Source organism: Athene cunicularia (genome assembly GCF_003259725.1).
Source record: "Athene cunicularia isolate RWA chromosome 2 unlocalized genomic scaffold, athCun1 chr2_part1, whole genome shotgun sequence".
Taxonomy (NCBI): Eukaryota; Metazoa; Chordata; class Aves; order Strigiformes; family Strigidae; genus Athene; species Athene cunicularia.
The window spans coordinates 10427898-10451656 of record NW_020799095.1 but is presented as its reverse complement, the minus strand read 5'-3'; the positions used below and the strand labels follow the sequence as shown (position 1 = coordinate 10451656).

Genomic DNA, 23759 nt, shown 5'->3' with positions numbered 1-23759 from the left:
GAGCTCTCTAATGAACTTTTTTTCTTTTACCTGGGAAGGAACACTTTTTGGTGGCTCGATTCGTATAGATGGATCCCATTCTCCTGGAGGCAGGACTGTCACTTGGTCTAAAAATTCATCAATTCCTGACAACAAATCATTTCGGTCTTTTGCTTTATAGGCAACATCATGAAAAACCTGCAAGAAGAAAGCACCCAGTTTATTTTTTTTTTAATTTTTTTTTTTTTAAAGTGATTACAAGGAACACTTCATTATTGTTAAGAAGGCATGGGAAATTTTTTAAAGGTCCTCAAAAGTTAGGCTTTACCTACACACTTTTGCATTAAGAACTATCTGCATGCACACCCCTAAGGAAGATAAAATAAAGAAGTCATATCTCCAAACTCAAAAGGCATATTGACTTCATTTCTAAAATTAATTAAAAAGTTAATCCTCAATATTCAGTAAATCAAATCCATGTATTATTGCCTGAATAATATTGCCCTACAGTCACTGTGCCACTATGCTGTCCTAAATCAGGACAAAACCCAAACCCTATGCTCTTTTACAGCTATAACACAAACTGTAAACAAAACAATCCCTGAATCCCAAGTTGTATTTTACAGAGAGAAAAAGAAGTGTTAGTTTAGCTAGAAAAAACTCTTTGCAGCAGATGATCCTGAATTGCTGCTGTACATTTGAAACCTGAACTGTTTGTCTCCAAAGACTTAACCATTAAGTCTTCTAATTGTAAATTAGACCTTTGAATAATTTGAATTTTCTGTTTCAGTGATCTACAGTATTCCTAAAAATCACACTGCCTAAAAAGTTAGAAGCAGCAACTAAAGCTTTTAATATTCAGTTCTCACACTGGTCAAATACTCTATTCACAGACTAGTTGCTCAGTTGTAAAATGACCAATTTCTGGTTTACATTTCCAAACTTTAAATTGTTTTAAAGTACAGAAATATTAGAATTTCTGGTAGATAACCGTAATAATTACCAGCATATCAGCAGAGTCAGATTTAAAACATCCTGATTTTGCTCAGTAAGATGACAATAGGCTTAAAAAAAAAAAAATCCAGATTCCCCTGTGCTCTTTAAAACTGTTCACCAGGACTCTAACCATATGACTTCAAATGCCTAGTAAAATGATAATTTTAATTGTTTGACCTCACTCTGATAAAAATAAATCTGTGCTGACTCAATTGCACACATTCTTAAATGTTGTCTGGAACACTTATGCAGTTTGTCCTGTCCTTTTCAACATACAGTCGTGATTCATATCAGATGCAGTTCTACTTAAAGAGTTTAATACAAAAATTAAATCTATACATCAAAGTTAAAATATTTTCTAAAAGAATTTTCTTCAAGAAAGACAAAGGGAAAAGTTAGTTTACCATTATCTGGTTCACTAACACAAGAAATAAGTAAGTTTAACAGTTTTTCCTTTAACCAGATTGGTTTTTTTCGTTAACCCGTTTCTCCAGAATACATTTATTGAAAATAGTTGGTAAATACTTAAGTCTTGACTTCTTTAACTACATGTGTTTAGAATAAATCACTCACATCATCTGTCATAAGTGTTGCTATTGATCTTCCAATTTCATGGTACTGTGGAGCTTTTCCTGCTGGTCCCAGCAACAAAAACAAAAACCTGTGAAGAAAGCCATCGAGATGAATATGGCTGACTCATTTGAATATACTCAGAGGGTTCTTTAAAAATAACGTTTAAGGAAAATTTAGTGGTAAAGTAAAAATATCTCTTCACCATTTCAGATCTTAAACACCAATGCAAGACTAAGAAAAGACTCACTTCAAAGTCATTACTGGAAGGAACTGGAATCCTGAACCAAAATTACTCTGAAATCTTAATTAAGCCTAATTTTTCAGCTTCTTATAATGTTGCAATTGTAGTGCATATTCAGAGGTTAGAGTTCAATGAGTATTTCCCTCTGGATTATAAGCCTTTCTGACATTCCCACTGGCAAAGACCCCTTAGTGAGGGCCTAGGAGCCTTATCACCCGTTCTAGCTTCTCTAATGATCACCTCTTCACGGGATTTAAGCCCTCTCACTTGCTGTGACTGGGTACATCACACAGTGGATGCACAGATACACTTCAAGCAAGACACTGGACATACTCATATAGGCACATCCTCATCCAGCGTCAGTGGAACAGAAGGGAACCTGAATTTTGAACACCTAATGTAAGAGTGACATTTTGGGAAGGGAATCCAATCTGTGGATGGGTCACAGCATATGTTAACAGTTTCCATTTCCAATCACAGTAACAGTTATCACACTTTAAAAACAAAAAAACCCCGCAACAAAACAAACACTTGAACAAGACTTGTATCATTAATTCAAAAGGATACAAACCAAAGTGAACCTCAGTAATTCTTTCCACAACCTTCTTCCTATACTCCATGAAAATTAAGTTACTAAGGACAACACATTTGAAAGAAGTAGTGCATCCTTTCACCTCACAGTACAAAAAGTTCAATGTTATTTTTCCTTTGCAAGTTGACTACCCTAACTGAAACTGAAATTGCATACACTATTGCAAATCTGCAAGTCTACAACACTCTGAAAAATTTAGGACAGGATAATTTTAGCAACATTAATACAATAATCTGTATGTAGAAATTTTGGAATTTCCTGACAAACATTAGGAGCACTAACGTCAATTACCCTCTGAAAATTCTCACATTTAGAAGAACACTGCCAAGATTATTTCTGCCTTTCATTAAGAGTATATAAGCTAAAAATTACAAAGATAAACAAGCACTTTGATATTTTAAAACATTAAAAAACACCACCAAAAAAAACAAATGTACAAATTTATGCCAAACGCCACAAACCAGCCCAATACATCGATGTGCACAGACAGTGAGATGTCCTCCATGATGGCTGATGAAATGACCTGCTATCTGCATCATGGAACCTGCATTTTGACATTTTGATCATCTGTGGTAAATACACGCACAGAATGCTGGCAAGATCCATTGTGGGGAGCTGGGGTGCACCAGGCTGGATGTCATATTACAGATTGAAAAACAATTCAACACATTAGCTGCAAATTGGTTACTTGCAGTGTCAATTATGTAGATTTGGGCATATAATAAAAGAAGTTTTTGCACCACCTAGGTTATTCATGTACAGGTATTTGTATGCAAAGAGCAGAGCTTCAGATTAGGCAGACTTTCAGACTTAGGGACTCTTCCCCACTGTTACGCCGTGTCATGTTGAAAGGAACTGTAACAATCTTCATGTCCATCTTCAAAATGACAACACAACCTTGAAGACTCATTGCTTTTACTCCAGGTCAGCTATCCGTTTCAACTTCTGCACTTGCTTAAGACAGAGTCATCATATATATTTAAAGCATTCAGAGAATTTTATGGTGGATCTCATTTCTTCAATTTTTGCAACAAATGACTGGAATCATGTTGAACAAAAGTCTACATTTCTTGATCTTAATGGAGTATGTATTAAAATTTACAACTATTTAATATCTTAAATATTATTATCTTACTGTATATGTAAAGCCAGACTTTCCAAGCATTTATTTACCGTGTAGGAACTGGAACCTCTGTGAGACCTGAGAGAAGCACAGCAGGGGAGAGCCTCACAAAAGCAATAATAGGTCTTTCTAAAAAATCTACTTCTCCCACTAATACATTTGATGCTTCTGCTCCTGAAGGAATTTTCCTCATGAAGTTCATATCAACCTATTCATACAAAGATGAAAAAAGTGTTTATTCCCTTACATTTGTTAGCAGAATTTTTTTAACATAATTGTAAGTTTATCAGTATTTACTAGACATTTATGCTACAAACAAAAAAAGCAAATTAAATATCCCACAGTACAGAAAAGACAAACATATGTAGAAAAATGTCAGCCAACCAGCCAACTAATAAACTATTTCCTAAAAGTTAGAAATACTACCACCTACTGTATTCTACAAGACTCCAAACTGCATAACCACCTTTTTAATATTACTTATCATGACAAACATTCCATGGTAGGACATAACTTAACAAAAAGCTATGCACAACTAACTAAGAAGAGTTCATGTAATTACACATGGTTTCTAGAATGCAATTAGTTATTTCACAGCTACGTATTTCAGATGTGTCAATTTTGAAAATTAATTTCTATGTTTATGTTTTCATCCATAAAAACAATGATGGCTGAAAATCTTAGCATTCATTTCTGTACATAAGTACAGAAGAGCATTAGAAAATGGTACAGCACATGAACTCTGTGTTCACATACATATACACACACAAAAGCACCAGTTACGTAGCTATCTAGAGAACTTACAGGTGGCCTCTTGAGTCCCACACCAAGTGTGCCACAACTACAGTGCCAGGAGGCTGACTCCTGCCCAACAGGAGACAAGGCAGGTGTACAGAAGGACAGGCCAAGCAAAAACATAAAAACTGTGACAGAGGAGCAGGAATATATGGCACCTGCCATGATTAGATGCATCTACAGTTTAAGTTAGCTTTCCTTAAACATTACTATTTAACTTGGCAAACCACTTTTCTTACAGTGTTTCACAGTGCAGATGACACTACAGACTGAGCTTTATAGTAAAAGCCATAATGGAACATGCCCAGAAAATTTAAATTATGAATTAAATACAAGGGATTCACAGTATTACGCATTATTTCCTTCAGAAATTAATGTTTTAATGCTCCTTAATGATTAAGATGTACAATAACTTTTGTACAGCAAACTCACAAAATATACAAAGGAAATCCCCTTTAAAAACCCTCTTTACAAAATACCCAGAAAGTCAGCCTTAAGGAAAAAAAAAAAAATTACAACACTATCTATAAAATTGTTTTCATAAGAGTTTTTACACCAGATCTGAAAATACCTCCCCTCTACATGAGAAAGTACAGCACCTGCACTCTTCAAGTTAACAAAAATACTGAAAAGATCAAACAGGAAGTTCAGTCCCACTAGGAATTTTTTCAAAACATTTGACACATTTAGCCCACACTATATTCTGACTCATATGTGCAAGTAACATCTTAGTACCTATGTTTTGTGTATACTCATACATATGCGTACATGTGTGTCTTAGTTAAACTAAGAGGGAAGTTACAGCCACATTTTTGTTACGTAATTATTTTGTGCTAAACATGAAGGTATTTAATGTTATTTACCTTACTAAAATCAACTGTGCTGTTTTCTCTGCTTCCTCCTGTCCCAGTACCTTTAATGTCTCCACTTTTCCCAGTGTCTAAATTTCCAGGTGCCGACTGTGGAGATGCTAATAGCCCTAAATTAAAACAAAGGCAGTAAGTTCAAAATGGTGTATGAAATAAACTGAATATGCAACACTACCAAAATTCAATGTGGCAGCTTGCTTAAAGCCAATGTGCAAGTTATTCAGTAAGAGTGTCCTACATTAGTATAACAAATGCAACATTAACAAGTCACTGTGTTGTCAAAATAACGATGTAAATTTAAAAAATTAAGTATTGCCCAAATGATGGCCATTTGCAGAACAGTCACCAGAAAACAAGACCTACTCTTAATTGCAGAAAAAATAACAACTGTTTACATTTTATTCCTAACTGCTCTAGTAGTTAGTAGATAGCATCTTCACTATATTTAAAAGTCCGCAAACACCAAAACCAAACACCTCTGCTATCTAGTGTGCTGTTGTGTAGCAGTTATTTCAATTGTAAAAAGCCTCGGCAAGCCTCAGGCTATGACTACAAGGAATGATACCCTGGTAGTTAACTAACCTGTACAAGTAAATAGTACTACATGAAGGACAGAGAGCTTGAAAACCATGATTTCAATCTTCAGACCAAAGGCTTCAACTATTGACTTGACTAGTTGTTACTCTATGAAATGGTGTCTATAACACATCAGGCTAAAGAAGCATGTACAATGAAGTTATTCAAGTTAAATGTACATCTTCCCTGTAACATCTCAAACAAGACAGAGTCATTTTATATAGCTTGCTACATTCCTAGCAACACTGAAATGAAGATTCAGTGAAGAGTGCAAAAGGCAAGTAACCCAGGTGTTCATACACACTGAATTCTGTGATGCGCCATGGTTATCCCTACCCAACCACCATTTGAAAGCTGGTCTAGACATGCATAACCAAGCCCAAATCCTCTCCTCTGGGTTATAGAGCTTGTTCAGCTTAACATGCACCAAAAGTGTATTTGGCCTTGCTTGTCTACACTAGACCTTTCAGGTGTGGTGATAAAACATGCTTCAACGTGCTTTCGAAACCACATCTAGACAAAGACTAAAGTCTAAACATTGTACTACATGCAGAAAATTTGTATTTAGATCGTGTCATTCTCGTCAAGATAAAACTGAAGACCTCACTGGCTACCTTTTGCTATTGTTCTATCTCAACTACTGTTTCATAACTATCTACTTGCATCCCTCCAATATTTACTGATTTAGCATTCTGACTTTTTTTAGCATTTCATATGACAACTGAAGTAATTTTGATGCCCAAATTTATTCCCAAAAAACTCTTTCAAAGAGCCATCATATCTATGGGAAACATGCAGGCCCAAGCCTTCACCATTAATTTTGATTCTTGCAGTTCACAGGGATATAAGTGTTGTGGGTAGTTTTTCCTGAGGCAAAAACCAAATGCAATTAATAAGCTGTAATTTCCTTTGTAAATCCTAACATGCACAAGTAATTAGCTAACACTATAAATACTACACTCAGTTAGCTAGACAAAAAAAAAACACCAAACCATCACATTCTACCCATCCTGCTCCAACCAGATGCGTTATTCACAAGAATAACGAAGAGCAATGAACCACCTGTGAAATCAGCTGTTCAAAGTATTTAACTGCATAAGAGTTGACATATTTGTAGGACTAGAAATAGAATAGAAATATTAAACAGTTGTTGCAGAAAAGGACCATAATATGTTTACACATATAAACTTTTTTCACTTTTTTTTCCTCCCTATGTAACAATAAAGGCAACTGAAGATGTGTATGACTGATGAAAGATGAGCAATAATGCATCATTTTGCACTTCTGGCAATTGCCCTGTGAGCAAGACCAAGCAGAGACTAGAACAAAGAGTGGAGACACAATCAAGGAGGAGGATTAAAAATAAGGATTCTACATATTAGTATAAACTAATTTATTATCTCAATACTAAAGTGATATTTATTCTTCTAAAAGGTTTACCTTCAAAATTTCTCCAACCAGTCACAGTTAAGGTTCACAAGTTTTGGCACAGATACAGGAACATTTGTTCAATCACAAAACGGGTAAATAGTTTTCCTTTCTGTTGGTCTTGAAACCAAACAGACTTCTGAGCTCACATGAGAATACTGCTTATAGGGCTTCAAACCTGAGCAAGCATTTCCATGTGATACTGAATTTCATTATGCATATCAATCCATCTGGTATTTGCAGGGAAACCCTGAATAAAGAATTATCATTTCTCATTTTGAGTAAAAACTCAAATCTCACACTAATAAAAGAACTTACTACTTTCTCTTCTCCAGTACAGTAGATAGAAAAGGCTACTGCTAAAGGAAGACTACCTTGTAGTTTTTCCAGATTGTGAGACAGAGAAACTCTCTAAGTCTCACCATGCTACCAAGGGGATCATTAAAAACATAGAGTACTCTTCTTGATGTTGTTAGTTAGGAAGATATACCACCTGACTCCTCTGAAAGGCAACAGTGGATTGAATCTTGAGTAAGTCTCAAATAAAGCCTCGTAAAATCACTCAAGTTAAAGTACTTAAAACTACACCTCCACTAAAGGTCATATGCGTTTTCTAGTTAACTACATTTAGTTTAATACTGTGATAACAAAAATCTACTGGACATTACTAGGAAAAAAAAAAAAAGCAAGAATACAGACTTTTGCATCCCATCTCTGTTTCAGTAAAAAAAAAAAAAAAATATCAGGGAAATAAGATGAGTCCAACATCTAAGCATGCCTATTTCAATATAATTACATTTATATTGGCAAAGTTTATGAAATATAAAACTTTCAAATACAAAGTCACACCATATTTGTCTTTGAGGAAACTAAAATCAATTTTTAAACACATTCCAATGCAGCCTTAACATGAAAAAAAATGTGTAAACCTTTCTGAATTACTACTTTCAATAATTACTGTAAGAGCAAAGCTGTTCTAAATATTATTTTACTCAGCTTTAAAACACATTTTTCAGTGAACCAAAAGACCCCTTAAAACAGGCTGCTTTGTTGTTGTTCACAGAGAGTAAGAAAGTTTAACGATGCTGGTGAATTAACAGTGTTCATCTTTAGCTGTGACACAGCTCTCTTCCTAGCACTACCTATGGAATTCATTATTCAACAGTTTCAAAGATGGGAAAACAAAAGCTGTTCTTCAACTGATGACAAAAGAAAAAAAAAATTGTTAAAGAGAACTGTTTGCCTGGTTGACTTACTATGAACTGATGACTTGCTGATAAAACGTAAATGGTAGAATGAAAGTGTGTCCCACTTCCCTCCTTTTACAGTAATTCAGTAACCTTCCAGCTATTTAAAAAGACTAAAAAATAAAGTCTGAATAGCACGAGGCCAAGGGCAGATGAATGCTAAACAGTAGAAAGCCACCAATTAGAAAATTAACACAGTTCCTAACGTTCACAGGAGACAAACCCAACTCAACCATACAGATGTGGAAAAAGTATTGGCAATATTCTGAATTGCTAGAGAGGTAATACAGACCATAATCTATAGTGGAATGGACCAAGAGGATTTTATTAAAAAAAAAACCAAAAAACACACACAAGGAAGAGGACTTCTTCAGGTTTCCCTTCTATCTCCCAAAACAGAGATTATTAGTCCAGTTGCAGCCCTGACATCACAGTCTGAGAATGTCTTCAAAGGCATCTCTAAGAAAAGTGTGTCTTTCTGTGATCAGATGATTCCTTGAACTAAAAAAAAAAGGGGGGAAACCCAGAAAACAAAAGTGTCTTCAATCATTATTGGTGTTCATCTTTCTCTGGAAAAACTTTTATTTACGGATTAACTGGGAAATCATCCCTTTTAGATTTTTCCTTTATAAGTAACAACACCTTGAGGCACAAAAGCAATTTGAACATGACTTGGAGATTCCAGTGGAAAAGCTTTATTAGTGATAATAATAGCATCAAATACTTGATCTTCATCTGTTTGCCTTCTCTTGGGTTCTAAAGACCTTGGGTCTGGCATGTTGTCATTCCTGTTGGATGAGTAGAAAATTGAGAACAGGAAAACCAATTACAGCTGTTATTTTACTTCTGGTTTTTAATTACCTTTGAAAGATCATCCAAGAGAGAAAGGGATCTGGATGTGAATTCAATAATTTCCCATAAAGAAGCCAGAGAGTTTTTGTTTGTTTTTTTGAATTTAAGTAAGGATGGGGCCCCTACTCCAACTCAAGATGACAGCCTACAACATAGTTTGCTTGAACCTTCTCAGTGACTTGTCTACAAAATGTAAAAAAGCAGATAACCACAGCCTTTTCTCTGTCAGCATATTTTTCACTGCTATATGTAACAAGTGTGCTCTTGCGTATTAAACAAGTAAGGAAGGAAACCAAGAAAAGCCTCACTGATTAAAGATTGAGTGAAACTAGCTTCCTCCCCTGCAATACTCACAGGCATAAAGCACACAAACCTACAAGCTAGATTTTTGGCAAGATAAATTTCTGTGAAGAAGAAAAAAAGAAAAAAAAAAGACAACAGGAGGCTGAAGGCTAAATATAAAGGTGATCCCCTTAAAAACATGATCTGTCCAGAAGAATCCTGAAGTCTCTAAACAGGCAGTAATTTTGCAAATGTAAAGCAAGTATAACAGTATGTACGCAGATTGCACAAGTTGTGAAACATTTGCTAAAAACGATTAAAGAAACAGTCAGAACTTTCCATCCTTTCTTTCAACTTATCTGTACATCTACATACCTTTTTACATGTAAAGAACAATAGCTTTGCAAGACAGCAAATTAATAAATTGCTGAGCTCTGACTACAAACTCAACTACCTTATCCTATTTTGCATATCAAACACAACAAAACAGAAATCAAGTGTCTGAAGCAGTGTGCTAATGGATAGTTAGGTGGAAGCAGTTGTAGGTGAACTGCCAGTTCTGTCATAAACTACTACTGGTTTTAATGGCCTTGGTTTTCAAAAGCACAAAACCAAAACTGTTTGAAGACTTTATGATGCAACTAAAATACAAACACCACTGATACATCGCATCCTTCCCAATTCTTTCCATATTCATCTCTAATACTTCACTACATCTTTGGCTGTAGCTATCTCAGGATCTCAAACACTGGTTTAAAATATTAACCACTGACAAAAACAACAAAGCAAAACCTGACATGGACTGTAGGTGAGTGAAAGGAAAAGGCCACCATTTTTGACATTTTGCTTACATGCTGTATTTTAAAACCATATTCCTTTTTAATTACACAAATGAAGGTTAATTGTTTTTTTGCTGGCTTTAGTTAAAAGCTAAAAAGTTAAAAATGCCAAATAAGAAAACAGTCAACTGAGAAGAAATAAAACATGCAGGCAGAGGTAATAGTTATCATATTTCTTTGTGCCCAAGTTATGTGCCAAAAACATCGCAATGCAAGTGATCCAGATGCAGAGAGCATCACACATGGACAGCTTAAATTTCAATAGTTGCCTGGTGTTTTGTCAATATTTTCCTCTGTCTTCTTTTCCTGGCTTTCCTGCACTTCTAAGTCCTCCTCAGGTGGGTGGATTATTACTGAAGGAATATCATCACTGGCAGGTGACACCAGCAATTCCTTGCCCTGAAGTGGATTTGGCTGGACACCTGTGGTTGGCGGGTGGCTGCAGGTAGGACTGGAGGGTGGTGTGTTTTGAGGGGTAGTTACAGGGGTTGTACACCTTGAGGTTGCCGGGGTTCCAGCTCTTGAAGAAGGAAGAAGGTAATTGAGAAGAACTGACAAACGGTTTTCTCCTCTCAGGGAAATATTTGAGGCAGAGAGACCTGTTCGCAAAGAGTGGCGGGAGGCTGAAAGGCCTTCCCCTGAGATAAAACAAATGAAACACCATGAGGCTCACAACAGGGATATACTAAAAAAAACAAAAATATGCATTAACAATTTACATAGTAAATTGCAAGTTTTATGGGGCAAAACTGTCATACTCATGCAATTAAGACAAGAGGTAAGAGTTAATATAATTTCAGACATTAGAAAAATCAGAAATTACTGATGAGTACCAATTAGAATGGCAAAGATACATGGGAGAAGATATTATGTTAAAGGCAGTAAGATTTGTTAATACAACCAAAGAAAAATCTATTTCTTGAAACTGACTCTTACATTTTCCTAGAATTTCTTATTCCAAATTACATTTTAATGCCATCCAAAAAATACATTAAAAAAAAACATTAGCAGCCAAAACGTTACAAGACTTCAGTTAACTACATCCATTATACACAAAGAATTGTTAATTTTTAGAATTAAAATACTTCAAAATGAACATGATCAAACATGTATAATAGTGTTGAATGCAACTGTCTTCAACTAGAAGCCTTGTTTTTATAGGAAGTTTCCTAGTCAGCTATAGTCTCAATAAGTATTTTTTAAGAGGGCATGGCTGAGGGAACTGGGGTTGTTTAGTCTGGAGAAGAGGAGGCTGAGGGGAGACCTCATCGCCCTCTACAGCTCCCTGAAAGGAGGTTGCAGAGAGCTGGGGATGAGTCTCTTTAACCAAGTAATAAGTGATAGGACAAGAGGGAATGGCCTCAAGTAGCACCAGGGAAGGTTTAGACTGGATATTAGGAAGCATTTCTTTCCAGAAGGGGTTGTTAGGCGTTGGAATGGGGTGCCCAGGGAGGTGGTGGAGTCCCCATCCCTGGAGGTGTTTGAGAGTTGGGTCGACATAGTGCTGAGGGATATGGTGTAGTTGGGAACTGTCAATGTTGGGTTGATGGTTGGACTGGATGATCTTCAAGGTCTTTTCCAACTTAGAAAATTCTGTGATTCCGTGATGAGATACATAGTCCCTTCTCCATTTCTTCTTGCTGTGACTTACCAAACTTCTCCATTTGCCTAAAACCAAACCCATTTCTCCAAAATCCACTGTTACTTTTCTTGCCCAATCCAGTTTCAGTGTCCCGCTAATTTCATATAAAGACAACATAGTCTTGTCAAGGTTGCCTCTGATTTAAGTCTGTAATGGAGTTCAGTTCTTCCTTAAGCAGGAAGAGACACTGTCTATCCTTATAGCAGTGCTTCCATTAGAATGTTTAGCAATACCATTCCTCCCCATTTACCACAAACCCTTTTCCTGGGATGGCAGTCTCCTTGAGAAGAGTACTGAGTACTTCTACAATCCCTGAAATCAAAAACGTGCTGTTTTCACATACCATAGCACCAAACAAGGAAATGGCAAACTAGACACATTTAGTTTCACATTTATACTAGGCACCACAGAGACTAATACAGTGAACAACCCTAGAACAATCTACAAGAAGGAGGTGCAGAAAGTATGCCTAGGTAAAGGTCACATCCTACAGACACAAATTTGATTTAAATTAAGAACAAATCCTCAAAGATCAACTATTAAAACTGCAGTGTAGTAAAGAGGATCAATAAAGCAAACTGGTTGATTTTGTCTGTATTAATCACTACTTTAATAACTACACTTCTGACAGTGCATCTGTGATGAATCCTGAATGTGGAATGTCCTAACACACCTAAAATGAACCTAAAAAGGATTATGCACATATGCATGTTTGGTTTACCAGTTTATTACAGGGTAACCATAAGATTATAAAGAAAAAAAAAAAAAAAAAAATCAGTATACACTGGCAAAGAGTTCATCATGTTATACTGTTTTCTTATTTCAGCATATATTCCATATTCTGTTGTAAGAATACTATTAAGAATAAAATGCACTAGAAAGTGGAAGTGATACATGAAAAGTAACAGACAAGCAAGAGACCTCAAATACAAAATTCTCAGAATTACAACTGGGAATGCAGGTGTTCAAGGATAGGTAAAACCAAATTTATATGTAAAATTTTCATGCTTGCTGAACAAAACAGTTAAGTCTGAAGTTATACGAGAAATTATGCTCATATAAATTAGCTCTGTTCTCATTCTAGAAAAAAAATTCTGAAACTATCAGGGAAATATTTAAGCATGCATCACATATTCACTAATTAAGAAAAAGCATCAGAAGGCTTGGATGTTTGCTGGATCATACTCCAAGTATATATTGAACTGAGACCTCCCAACAAGAACTTAATTAAGTGGAATGTGGTCAAAGCAATAAGGCATCTTTCAAGACAGGAAAGGAACTTCAAGGAGTGATTTCATGTAATTAGTACTAAGTTTTGACTAAAAATTTCAGTTGAAATTCTATGTCTTAGTTAATGCAAGGCAAAAGAAAACCAGCAAAAGAACGGACCCAGAAATATAGGCCATAAGAAATACAAGAACAGAACTATGCTGCTCTGCCGTATATATTGCTATCTTGACTATGGAACTGTATGTCTAGAGTAAATGTATTGATATTCCAGAATATTTCGAAATTGATTCAACAAAAGATGTGCTACAGCCTATGAAAACATTGCAAATACCTTTCTTGGGTTTGGGTTTTTTTTTTCCCCCCCATTAGATCCTTCTCTACAAAACAAGGTTAAAACAAACAGTATCCTAGCTAAAAGTAACATCTTCACCATTAGCATAGCGGTATTTTCTAGTCATATTAACCTAACACTGGATTAAAATACAGTTATTGTCAGCATCACTGGACTCATGACATGACCACAAAATAAATCTCCAGGACAAACAGATAAAGCTATGTCACAATGCTGAAATTCCTCAAACATTACCTATTTTATTCAAGCATATCCTAACAGGCATTAGGACCAATGCAGGTCTATTTCTATACTTTAAAACAATAATGCATGCTACGTATACAGGCAGGAGTAGAACGTTTTAGTTTGAAAAATATACAGAAACATCACTCACAGCTACATGTAACACACACTATCATTAGCTCTTTGCTTAGCAAGAAGGAAACACTTATCTGCTATCATCAGATGATTTTTCCTTCATCTCCCAGTGAGAACATTATTTAACAGGTTAGAAAAAACTGGATGCTACAACTTATCTCACCATTTCGCTCAAGCAAGTGAGGGTCAGAATGTTTCTTGCCTATATCTGCAAAAGACCGAACCAGTGGAATCCGATTGCTGAATTTTTTCTCATTCTGATGATGGTGCCTTTTTAGAAGAGCCTCTCTCACATTCTCTCTTATGGATTCATCCAGCTGGCCAGAGGCAATCATGTTGTCCAAAACCATATCTACATAACAACAACAACAACAACAAAGAACATTATATATACAGTTATCAAATATCTCCTTCACCACACTCAAGCACCAATAAAAAGAAAACCATTAAATCTATTTTTAAAAGAAGTCTTTTCTTTAGAAAAGACATCTTCAAGAATCCACAGGAAATTTTCAAAGATGTCACTAAACACGCAAATGTGAGAATGAGAAAAGTTCCAAGATGCAGATCCTAAAGACAGTATTTATTAGTAGCATCATTTTAAGAAATAAGTTACTTCATTTATTGACATTTACTTCAACTTTCAATGGCAACTCCCTTTCAAAAACAAAAAAAAAGTATCTATGTAGTCAACAACCTTCCACTAGAAGTGAACAGACAAAACCAGAAACATAATGGAGAATAGACTTAAATCAGTCTTAACCAGGTGTTCCCTATTTTGAGATTATATAACTATATAAAAATCAAAAGTTATTACAGAATGAGACAAATTCCCTAACTCCTGTCACCTTCAGATATCCTGAGGCTCTCTACCAAACTTCACATGATTCACATACTTTAGAAGAGGAAGTGTAAAACAAAAGCTGCTTATATCATCTAAAACTAACTAACCAACTGCCAAATAACATCAAGTTTCGAAAGGGCATCTCATCAGTATGCTCACAGAAGGAAAGAAAGCCTACATGTCTGGGAAAATATCTGCTGAGTTTTCTTAGCCACCTTTTTTTTTTTTACTAATTTTTTTAAAAGCCCCACTTGCACCAATCACTAAAAAGCTACGTGAGAGCTTTTAAAACCTATTTTGCCAGTATGAACTGATGTATTGAGAAAACCTAATTGTATTGGTAAACTGCAATTGCATAGAACTTCTCACAGTGAAAAAAATTATTGCTGAGAACAGCTTACAAACAAAATTATATGTAGCAAAGCCTCTGTCAGTACAGTCCAACCTCCTGCCACGATTACTGGCAACACACCTTTTACTATATTTTCTCAAAAGGAAACCTGCCACACTCTCTCCCTCTTCTTTGAGTGAGAACCAAGAATACCTACCAGGTATTCCTGGGTCATGGAAACAAGACAATACAGTTGTACACCAAGGATTGTTATCCTACATGTTTCATAATGGCACCTAAAATTAACTGGAAACAAATTCATGCAATCTTTTTATCCTAGTTCCAACTAAAATACCTGCTATTAAAAGTGTTGTTTACACAGAATTAAGCAATAACTTTTTTCTTATGTACTAAGATTAGTGCTGAATTCAATATTAAAAACAAATTATAAACCAAAACATTACTTTCATAAATCATGTGTTGAACACTCTTGCTCAGTAAGTCAGGAAAATAGGAAGGGAATATCAATTTTCAAAGTGAATTTTGAAGATTTAAAAAAAAAAAAAACAAACAAACAAAAAAAACCAACCACAACCCACCAAAAAACCCAAACCAAATGACACCACCGAAACCAAACCAAGAAAACATTTCAAGCACTGCCAAAGTTTTTAATGCCAAAACACCCTGTCCTTCACATCCATGTTGGTCAGCCCTATACCTAGCATGATTCCTGAGAAGGCATTCCACTGTGTGGTACCTGTAGCAAGACATACCAGGAAAATTATGTAAAACTAGTTCAAAGGCATTCAGGCTAAGCAGGTGTATATGTAAGTCTTCAAAGCTGATTTTATGGTATCCAAAATGACTGTGTGATTAGTGAGGACACTCAACATGGTAGGTCAAACAACATGTACAAGATTTATTTCTGCTCACCTCTTATAAAGGTGAAAAAAATACCAGATGTGCAACAATCAACTGCACTAATGGCATCAAGTTAACATCAGCCAAGTTATCATTAATAATTATGGTACTAAAGTGCACAAATAAGTCCTAAAATGTTCTGGCAGATATATATATTTCATCTGTAGAAACAAAGACAAAGAACACATTCAGGGATTAGAACATAAAGGCAAATTCTGGGCCTCATCCTAAAGTATGTGATAAAGGAGGTTCTACTCATTCAGTGTAGCTCCTTCTAAGGGAAGTTTGTAGGATCAGCTCTTTACAACCAGATGAAGAAAACTACAGCAAGCATGCACATACCCTTTTCTTCAATACATTATTTTGAAGAACATAAAAAGACACCATCAAAAACATCTTAAATAACAGATTAAAACTGAGGAATAAAGTATTTTTTAAAAAAGTTTTGCTGCAACCTGCTATCTCATCTAGTGTGTTTGCTCTCATGTCCAACATGACCGTCCCATTAAGAATACAGCTTCGCAGTTCAAAGAGACTGTGCAGAGATAGAGTTGCTACGTAAGGCTTGCTCCATCGATCTCCACCATCTTCAACATCCTCTTCAAATTTCAACCACCTGAAATGCATACACATTTATATTTCTCCTGCATACATTTGGCAAACATTCCCAATCTCCCAGCTCATATCAGCTTTCATTTTTTCAGACAACCCAACTGATTCACAGTCACATTATTTTTATCAGGCTTTTTAACCACACTCAACTGTTTTAGTTTTCACCCATTTTGTATCTTTTGACCTGAACAATGCATGTCTATTCACAAGTTCTTGTGAACAGTGTAGGATTATGCCTTATTAACTTGATTTGCATATCTGTTTCATCAGTATTTTAGAATTTGAAAGCTGTCTGGAACACACCATATACCATGTTCAAGTCTCCTAGCGTGCCAAGTCAGACATTTAAGAGCTAGGTAATACCAATTCATGCAACTATAAATTGATCTTCATTCTGATGCACAGGCATTATATAAATTGAACTTCTGCAAAAGCTAGCATGCAATAAGGTAATTAAAAATTTGAAAATAGAAATTAGAAGAATTTATTACAAAGCATGTAGAAGGAAGAAGCTTAATCAATTATGTAGAAGGAAGTAACTTAACCAATATAGGCCAAAATTAATCATGGCATCCTGTAATGTTCACACGTGCAACTTGCAATAAAATAATCAAATACTACCTGAGAACAACAAATGTAAATACATGATCTTAAGTGAAAAAAAATTGAGACTAATATATCAGTAATAACAGAGCAAACAGATTTCCGAGACTGCAAATACCATGCTCTATGGCTGCACACCTGTATTTATAACAACAGCTGTACCTTTCACAATGCTTAACATGATCAGTTTTAAGAAAGTCAACACAGCACAAGCAAGACTGAGAGTCTCTTGAGAAGCCATATTGACTCTTACAGAGTCGGACAAAAAGAACAAAAGTTTTGATTTGCTGACATGAATTGTGTGAACAATTCCTACAGTTCATGAAAATTCTAGACCTAGTTTGCAATTTTTGAAATAAAGTCACTAGAGGATATATCCTGAAACAATCTCCTTCTAGCATACCTAGCCGTTTCTTTCCACTCATATTCTTCTCCATCCCTGAAGCAAAGCTCATCCATTTCAGTGAAGAGATCATGGGGAATGTGTTCATCATCATCTTCAGTACCCAAGATAAACTGCACTCGTTGGGATGGTGTGTCTTGAAGAAAAGAAGAGACTGAATAACTAAAAGAATTCATACTTCTATTATACAAAAAAAACCCCACCAGAAAACATTTAAATCTTCTGCTCTCAAGTTAGAAATATGCAGTACAACATCCTCCTCAAGAGTCAAGAGGAACAAGAGACACGGACATTTCTTTAAAAGGAGGGCCTTTTAAAACTGTTCATTGTTTCTGAAATTAAAACATGGTGAAACTTATGTTTACATAATGCAATGAAGTAATCTATAGATTAACAATATGAAAGTAAACATCAACAGCAAAATTGGTAAAGAAGTAAAAATTAATATGCCAAAGGGCTAGAAACCTTGTTTTCACTTTGAAAAAATAAATGATACCATCATGACACAGACACTAATTAAAGGGAGGGGGACGGGGGGATGGGATGGACCACAAACCAAACCAAACAGGTTGACAGAAACAAATAGCCTGACTTACAGGTGACTGCTCTAGTAATAGTTCAAGATGCTAAATAGCTGGCTTTTTGTTGTTGTTGCTGCTGCTCTACATAGTGGGTACCCAGGCACTCATACTGTTAGAGCAGCAGATTTTTCAATGGCCTGCTGCTACTTACGTAGGATGGAAAATTCTATTAACTTTCTTGTTGCACATTTGGAGCACTGTACATAAATTAGCGTAGCAAAGTAGAAAATGCCACTAAAATTTTCAAGTATTTTAACTTCTCATAGTATAATGCCTAGTGGAACAGGCTCAGTAACAACTTGTAACAAAATTTAGCTATCTTTATTGACCAAATATATGTAATGGGCTTCACTGCTATGAGCAAAATTAAAAAAAAAAAAAAAAACCAACTATAAAAACACATGGCTTAAGAGATATTTTTAATACCTACACACAGATCTTGGTTCAACTCAAGGGTGAGCTTTAAAATTAGAAGGGTTCAATAATGTAGTAATAGCAATGTTATCTCAAGGAAGATCAGAGATTGAAAACGCAGGTAGATCTCAATTTTTTAAATTTTACTTTGTTCACTGAAACATCATTCTCACAGCTGCTAGATGAGAGCATACAACTGTATGCTTCCACTACAGAAGGAAGATCGCCTTCTAGATTGAGACATAAGATCTGAATTACTAATAAATTTCATTCAGAATAGAATTTTGCTTTTACATTGTTCTTCTGGCATACATTATCATCCAGTAACTTAATTCTGAAATGAGCTCTTGAATACAAACATTTATATCAATGAAGATCTACAGCAGATTATTTCTGTCCTAAAACCAATATATCCCAGTAATCCTGCCATATCCTGTGTATCCAGGATGGAGAAGTAACCAGAAGAGAGAAGTGAATTTCTATCTATTTAATATTGCTCGCTGCTTCAGCATCTGTACAGAAAGACTCTACAAACATAAGACCAAATTATAGTAATTTGTATCTGGGAGGGAAGTGTTCAAGACAGATGAAACCAAGAACTGTAGGAGAATGGTAAGAGGAGACATGTCAAAGCACTCCAATTTGAAAACTCCATTTCAGGGAACTGGCCCCATGTAGAACATGGTTGTAGAAAGGTGATAGTGAACCTCATGGTGTCCACACTTAAAAGTGAAGCATTGCACCGTACCTTTCCCACTCACTGCAGTCTAGGAATAAGAGAGTTTGAGGTCTTGAAGAAAAACTGCTAAGAATACTGCCAAACAATTTCATTTCCGAGAATATGACAAAGTCATCATCTCTTCAGGATAAGGGGCAGGTCAGGAGGGTGGTGTCTGATCCAAAACTAAAACTTAGGAGGTAGTACTAACAGACAGCAAGAGGGCTGAAGTAAGTATTATAATAGATCATTCATCAAATTATCACGGTAAACGCTGATTCATAGCTATATTCATACTTACAAAAATCTTAAATGAGAGAGCAAGAATAACACAAGACTACACAACCTGAAAAAAAAGTGTCTAGTTTAAATAACACAGATCTTTGTTACAGGCGAGTACTGCAAAGCTCTAGTCTAACCTATTCAGTGCAGGCTGCTGAACATCCATGCAGACACCTGGATGAAGTCCAGCAGCTTATGATTTAGATAAAACACAACCACAAAACCCTTGCCTGATTGTACATAAGAAGACATTAATTACACTGAGAATAAAAGAAACAGCACATAACAAACAACATTTAAGCACAGAATAACTACAAGTTTGTTTTCAAGACACACAAAGAACTCACACAACAGATTTCTTACCATATGATGGAGATTCTCGGCCATCTTCTCTGTCAGTTTCTTTCTCTTTTTTTCTTCTGTGATGCCTGTGCCCACGATGCCTATGCCGTCGACGGCCTTGCTTTCCAAATGGGACATGAACTCCAATATACACAGCTCGGTGGCCTTTTCAAGAAAGTTTAAAAGGAATGAATTAAAAAACAACCTCCTGCCCAAATTCAGTGTCTTAGTCAAAAAGACAAGGATAAAAAGAAACACCTGGCAAAACTACCTCCAGTGAACAAATTATTACCATTTCCTTTCTGTCCTTCCCTAGTGTCAAGGAACTGGTGCTATATTCACTTCTAATAAATTAGGCCATATTCTTAAGCAGCTTGAGAACTCAGTAGTGAAACAGAATAGCTGAGAATATAGAAACACAAGCTTGACCTGTATAACTGAAAGTAACTACTTAATAAACACCAGGGCAAGGGAGAGAAATTATGTGATATCCCTCTTGCTTACAAAGATTTGTATCGGGATAGTTGTTAGAATTGCAAGATGCTATGTCCTAGCTCAGGTTATGAACTTCATTAAGAAATTACTCACTGTTCAAAGTCTGCAAGGAGTTTTCTCTACCTGAATAAACTGCCAATATTTCTTCAAGTAACACATGACACATCTAGGTGAACCTGCTGTTCAACTATACCATTATTTTAGTATCAGTTTAGGAGCATAAAGGGAACTTGTATTTAGAAATGTATGCCAAAACATCAAATAACTTAGAGAAGGCTGTTTGGGTTTTTTTTTCCATTCTAGATTTTTAAAATAAATTTAGGGAGCACATCTTCAAATTAATATAAACTGCTCTTTAAAACTCATACTTTTGCCATCATGTTTTTCCCTTGACCTTTCACATTAAGGCAATGCTAGCATCAACAACTTGGCAGAAGAAATCAATCAACAGTCTGTTATGAAGATATGACTATCCTGTCTCCTGTAATGGAGTTTGTATATACAATAACCCTTTCAATTCCTTTTTAAACAATCTCAGGAAGAGACACATTAACTATAAGCCCGGAGGTTAACACTAAATACTTTGTTTCATAGTGTAGAAGAGTTATTACAGAAGACCAACATTAACAAAAGGAAAAGTGGGTTTCCAGCTCCTACAGAGATACAACTTCAGCAACATTTATAAAAGACAAGCAAGCCCTAGGAGTATACATACATGCACATAGGTACGTGTGTACAGCGCGCACGCACACACTACATTAAGGATATTGAAAAATTCTAGTGATTACAAAGCTTTAGAGAAACAAAAAGGGGCACTATGTCAAACATTTTCCAAGAAAATAATCTCTAAGCCCAAAAAGATACACAAAACTTTTATAAAGCAGTATTTTTTACAGTGCTACATGAGTAAAAAATTAAGCAAAAATCAGTAATAATGTAAAAGTAAAGTTCAGCATTTAATTAATTGGGTCAATACTCCTTTTCAAATTATAAGACCTGATTCTTGACAGACTTCCAACACTAGTTTTAATTACAGTCAACTGATTGGCACTATGGTCAAATCTGAAATTAAGCATATTAAAAGCTATTTGTTCCCATGTAAGAGTGAAAAACAGAAGCAGTCAGACCTATTCACAGAAAGAAACTTCTCGTTGGTGACCTTCTTCCAACAAGAACACTCAGCCCCTGCCAAGCAGCCTGACCTCCACCTGCTACAACTACCATGTATAATGCAATTCCCAGAGAAATTAATGCAAATGTGACATCTAAACATAAATCAATGCACTTGACATATAATATGATTAGGTTGCACCATTAACAATGGTCATTTTATTGGTACTGTGATACAATAATCTTATGTATAGGGAAAATCAAAGTACTAGGTTCGAAAATCGCTGCATTACGGACCGCACTCCACTCGAACCCGCATGGTGCAACCAAGTGACCCACCACTCCCTACAAATGCTGTTATCATCCCTGTTTGGATTTTTGTTTTATGTATTCAGTTAGCAAGTATTAAACTATTTTCATATACAGCTAAACAGCTTTATTCATCAGTGTTTTATTTTTTGCAGGAACTATTTTTTCCTAAGAGAAACTCAAGCATATTTGTAGTAATAGGGCTTTTTATATTACCGTCTTGTTTTAATATTCTTAATAAGACTGTTTTAAGCATGTTGTTTTCATCTTGCATGTGATTATCTTCTAGAGCATTTCAGGAATATGAAATTGTTCAAGATTTTCCTTCCCTAAAAACTTGGAAGGACTTCCACATTTTGGTCCGTTGCTGTTTCCATACATCAAGACAGAAATCCCACATTGCTTTCTGTACTAAAGAACAAACAAAAATCCCATACAATTTTTTTCAAGAGCCTCCATCTTAAAGAATTCACCCTGCTATTCCAAAAATTAACATTTTTAATAGTGTGATTGTTTCCATAGTCAAAGACCATATTGCTGCATAGAGAGGTGGAACAAGGGAATTGTAAGTCTATCTCTTTTTACAAAACTGCAGTCTGACTGAAATCTTTTTTTAGTAGAAAAGTTTGGGGGAGAGCAGATACACTACAAGGAAACAGGTAAAAGCTAGGGAAAATAGAGTTGAAATAAGCAACAAACCAAAAGTGTTCTTAACCTGTGACCATAGTGAATTGCTTTCCTACCCAAAATGTGCTGCTGACCTCTCAGTTATCACTACATACATGGACCTCAACAGCTACTTCACGGCACACTGAGTAGGCACTGCCAACTCAGTACTCAACCTGGGCAGACAGCCCACAACCTACAACGTTTGATATTACTTTCCACTCCAGAAAGAAACTTCAAAGAAAGTGTCTTCTAACTACTCTTAACAGATTAGGGTATCACAAAAATGAGGGAAGAGGCTAGCAATGGGTTATCTTACCCTTCAGCCCATGCTGCCCAGAAGCAACTATTGCGTGAATGGGTTTTTCTTCATGGAGATGTTGTGTTGCAGGAAAATATAACCCAAGAATACCTTCCCAAAAATCACTTCTGTACATGCAAGAGGATCAGACTGCTATATTTGCAACTGTGGTTTTGGACTAATGTGAAATGATGATGAGCAAGATGATTTTCAGCAATTAAGTAAAATGCAATTAAGTAAAATCCAATTTAACTCTATCAGAATAACTTCATTAAAAAAACTGATGCTGAAAAAAGAGCCTCTGAATTTTTTTTTGTTTACTTTTTCAGAGTAAGCATGGGGGGTGGCAGTACAATAGACTAACCAAGAAAAGTTTGTCTATTGCCAACAGTAGCTTATGAGTGCACCAGACTGTTCCCTTAAGAAAGGGACCTTTTTTTTGTAGTATCACAGACATTTATAAACAAAGACATCTTCACTACTACCTAGGAAACCCAAAACTCCTACTGTTGAGTATATACTACCACAATTACCCAAAAACATGTTGCATGTATATTCAACTCCAAAAGGCAGCGCAAAACTGCCTAATAAAAGTTGGACATGCTTAACTTTTAACTCCAAAGAAAAGCACTGAGAAGCCCTCTAAAAAATAAAGACAGCCGTATTGAGTAGGTCTGTGTTCCTTTAAGTTGCATTATTCAAATAGGAGTAATTAATGCTTACAGGTGGACAGATAAAGATTAACCTACACACACAGTTGACAAGGAAAATCAAAACAAAGACACATTGATTTTTTTTTCCTTCATTCCCAATGAATAGGGGAAAACAGCTAACTTACAGTTCCCTTCACCGGG

At 35.7% G+C, this 23759-nt stretch overlaps 1 protein-coding gene across 8 annotated transcripts in view; it reads right to left on the bottom strand.

Moving 5' to 3' along the window:
- The window catches only part of SLC4A7 (solute carrier family 4 member 7), a 74616-nt gene that overhangs the window by 30002 nt on the left and 20855 nt on the right, over nt 1–23759 (bottom strand). For 4 of the 8 annotated variants that reach the window (XM_026841879.1, XM_026841878.1, XM_026841884.1 and 1 more), the window contains exons 3-11: nt 20046–20189; nt 17688–17823; nt 16525–16685; nt 14137–14325; nt 5163–5278; nt 4309–4368; nt 3555–3712; nt 1549–1636; nt 31–177 (exon numbers count right to left, since the gene is read on the bottom strand). In XM_026841879.1, the coding sequence (XP_026697680.1) occupies nt 31–177; nt 1549–1636; nt 3555–3712; nt 4309–4368; nt 5163–5278; nt 14137–14325; nt 16525–16685; nt 17688–17823; nt 20046–20189 (1199 nt within the window). Of the gene's footprint in view, nt 1–30; nt 178–1548; nt 1637–3554; nt 3713–4308; nt 4369–5162; nt 5279–10661; nt 11031–14136; nt 14326–16524; nt 16686–17687; nt 17824–20045; nt 20190–23759 lie in introns of all 8 variants that reach the window. The other 4 variants (XM_026841881.1, XM_026841883.1, XM_026841885.1 and 1 more) reach the window with 2 other exon arrangements.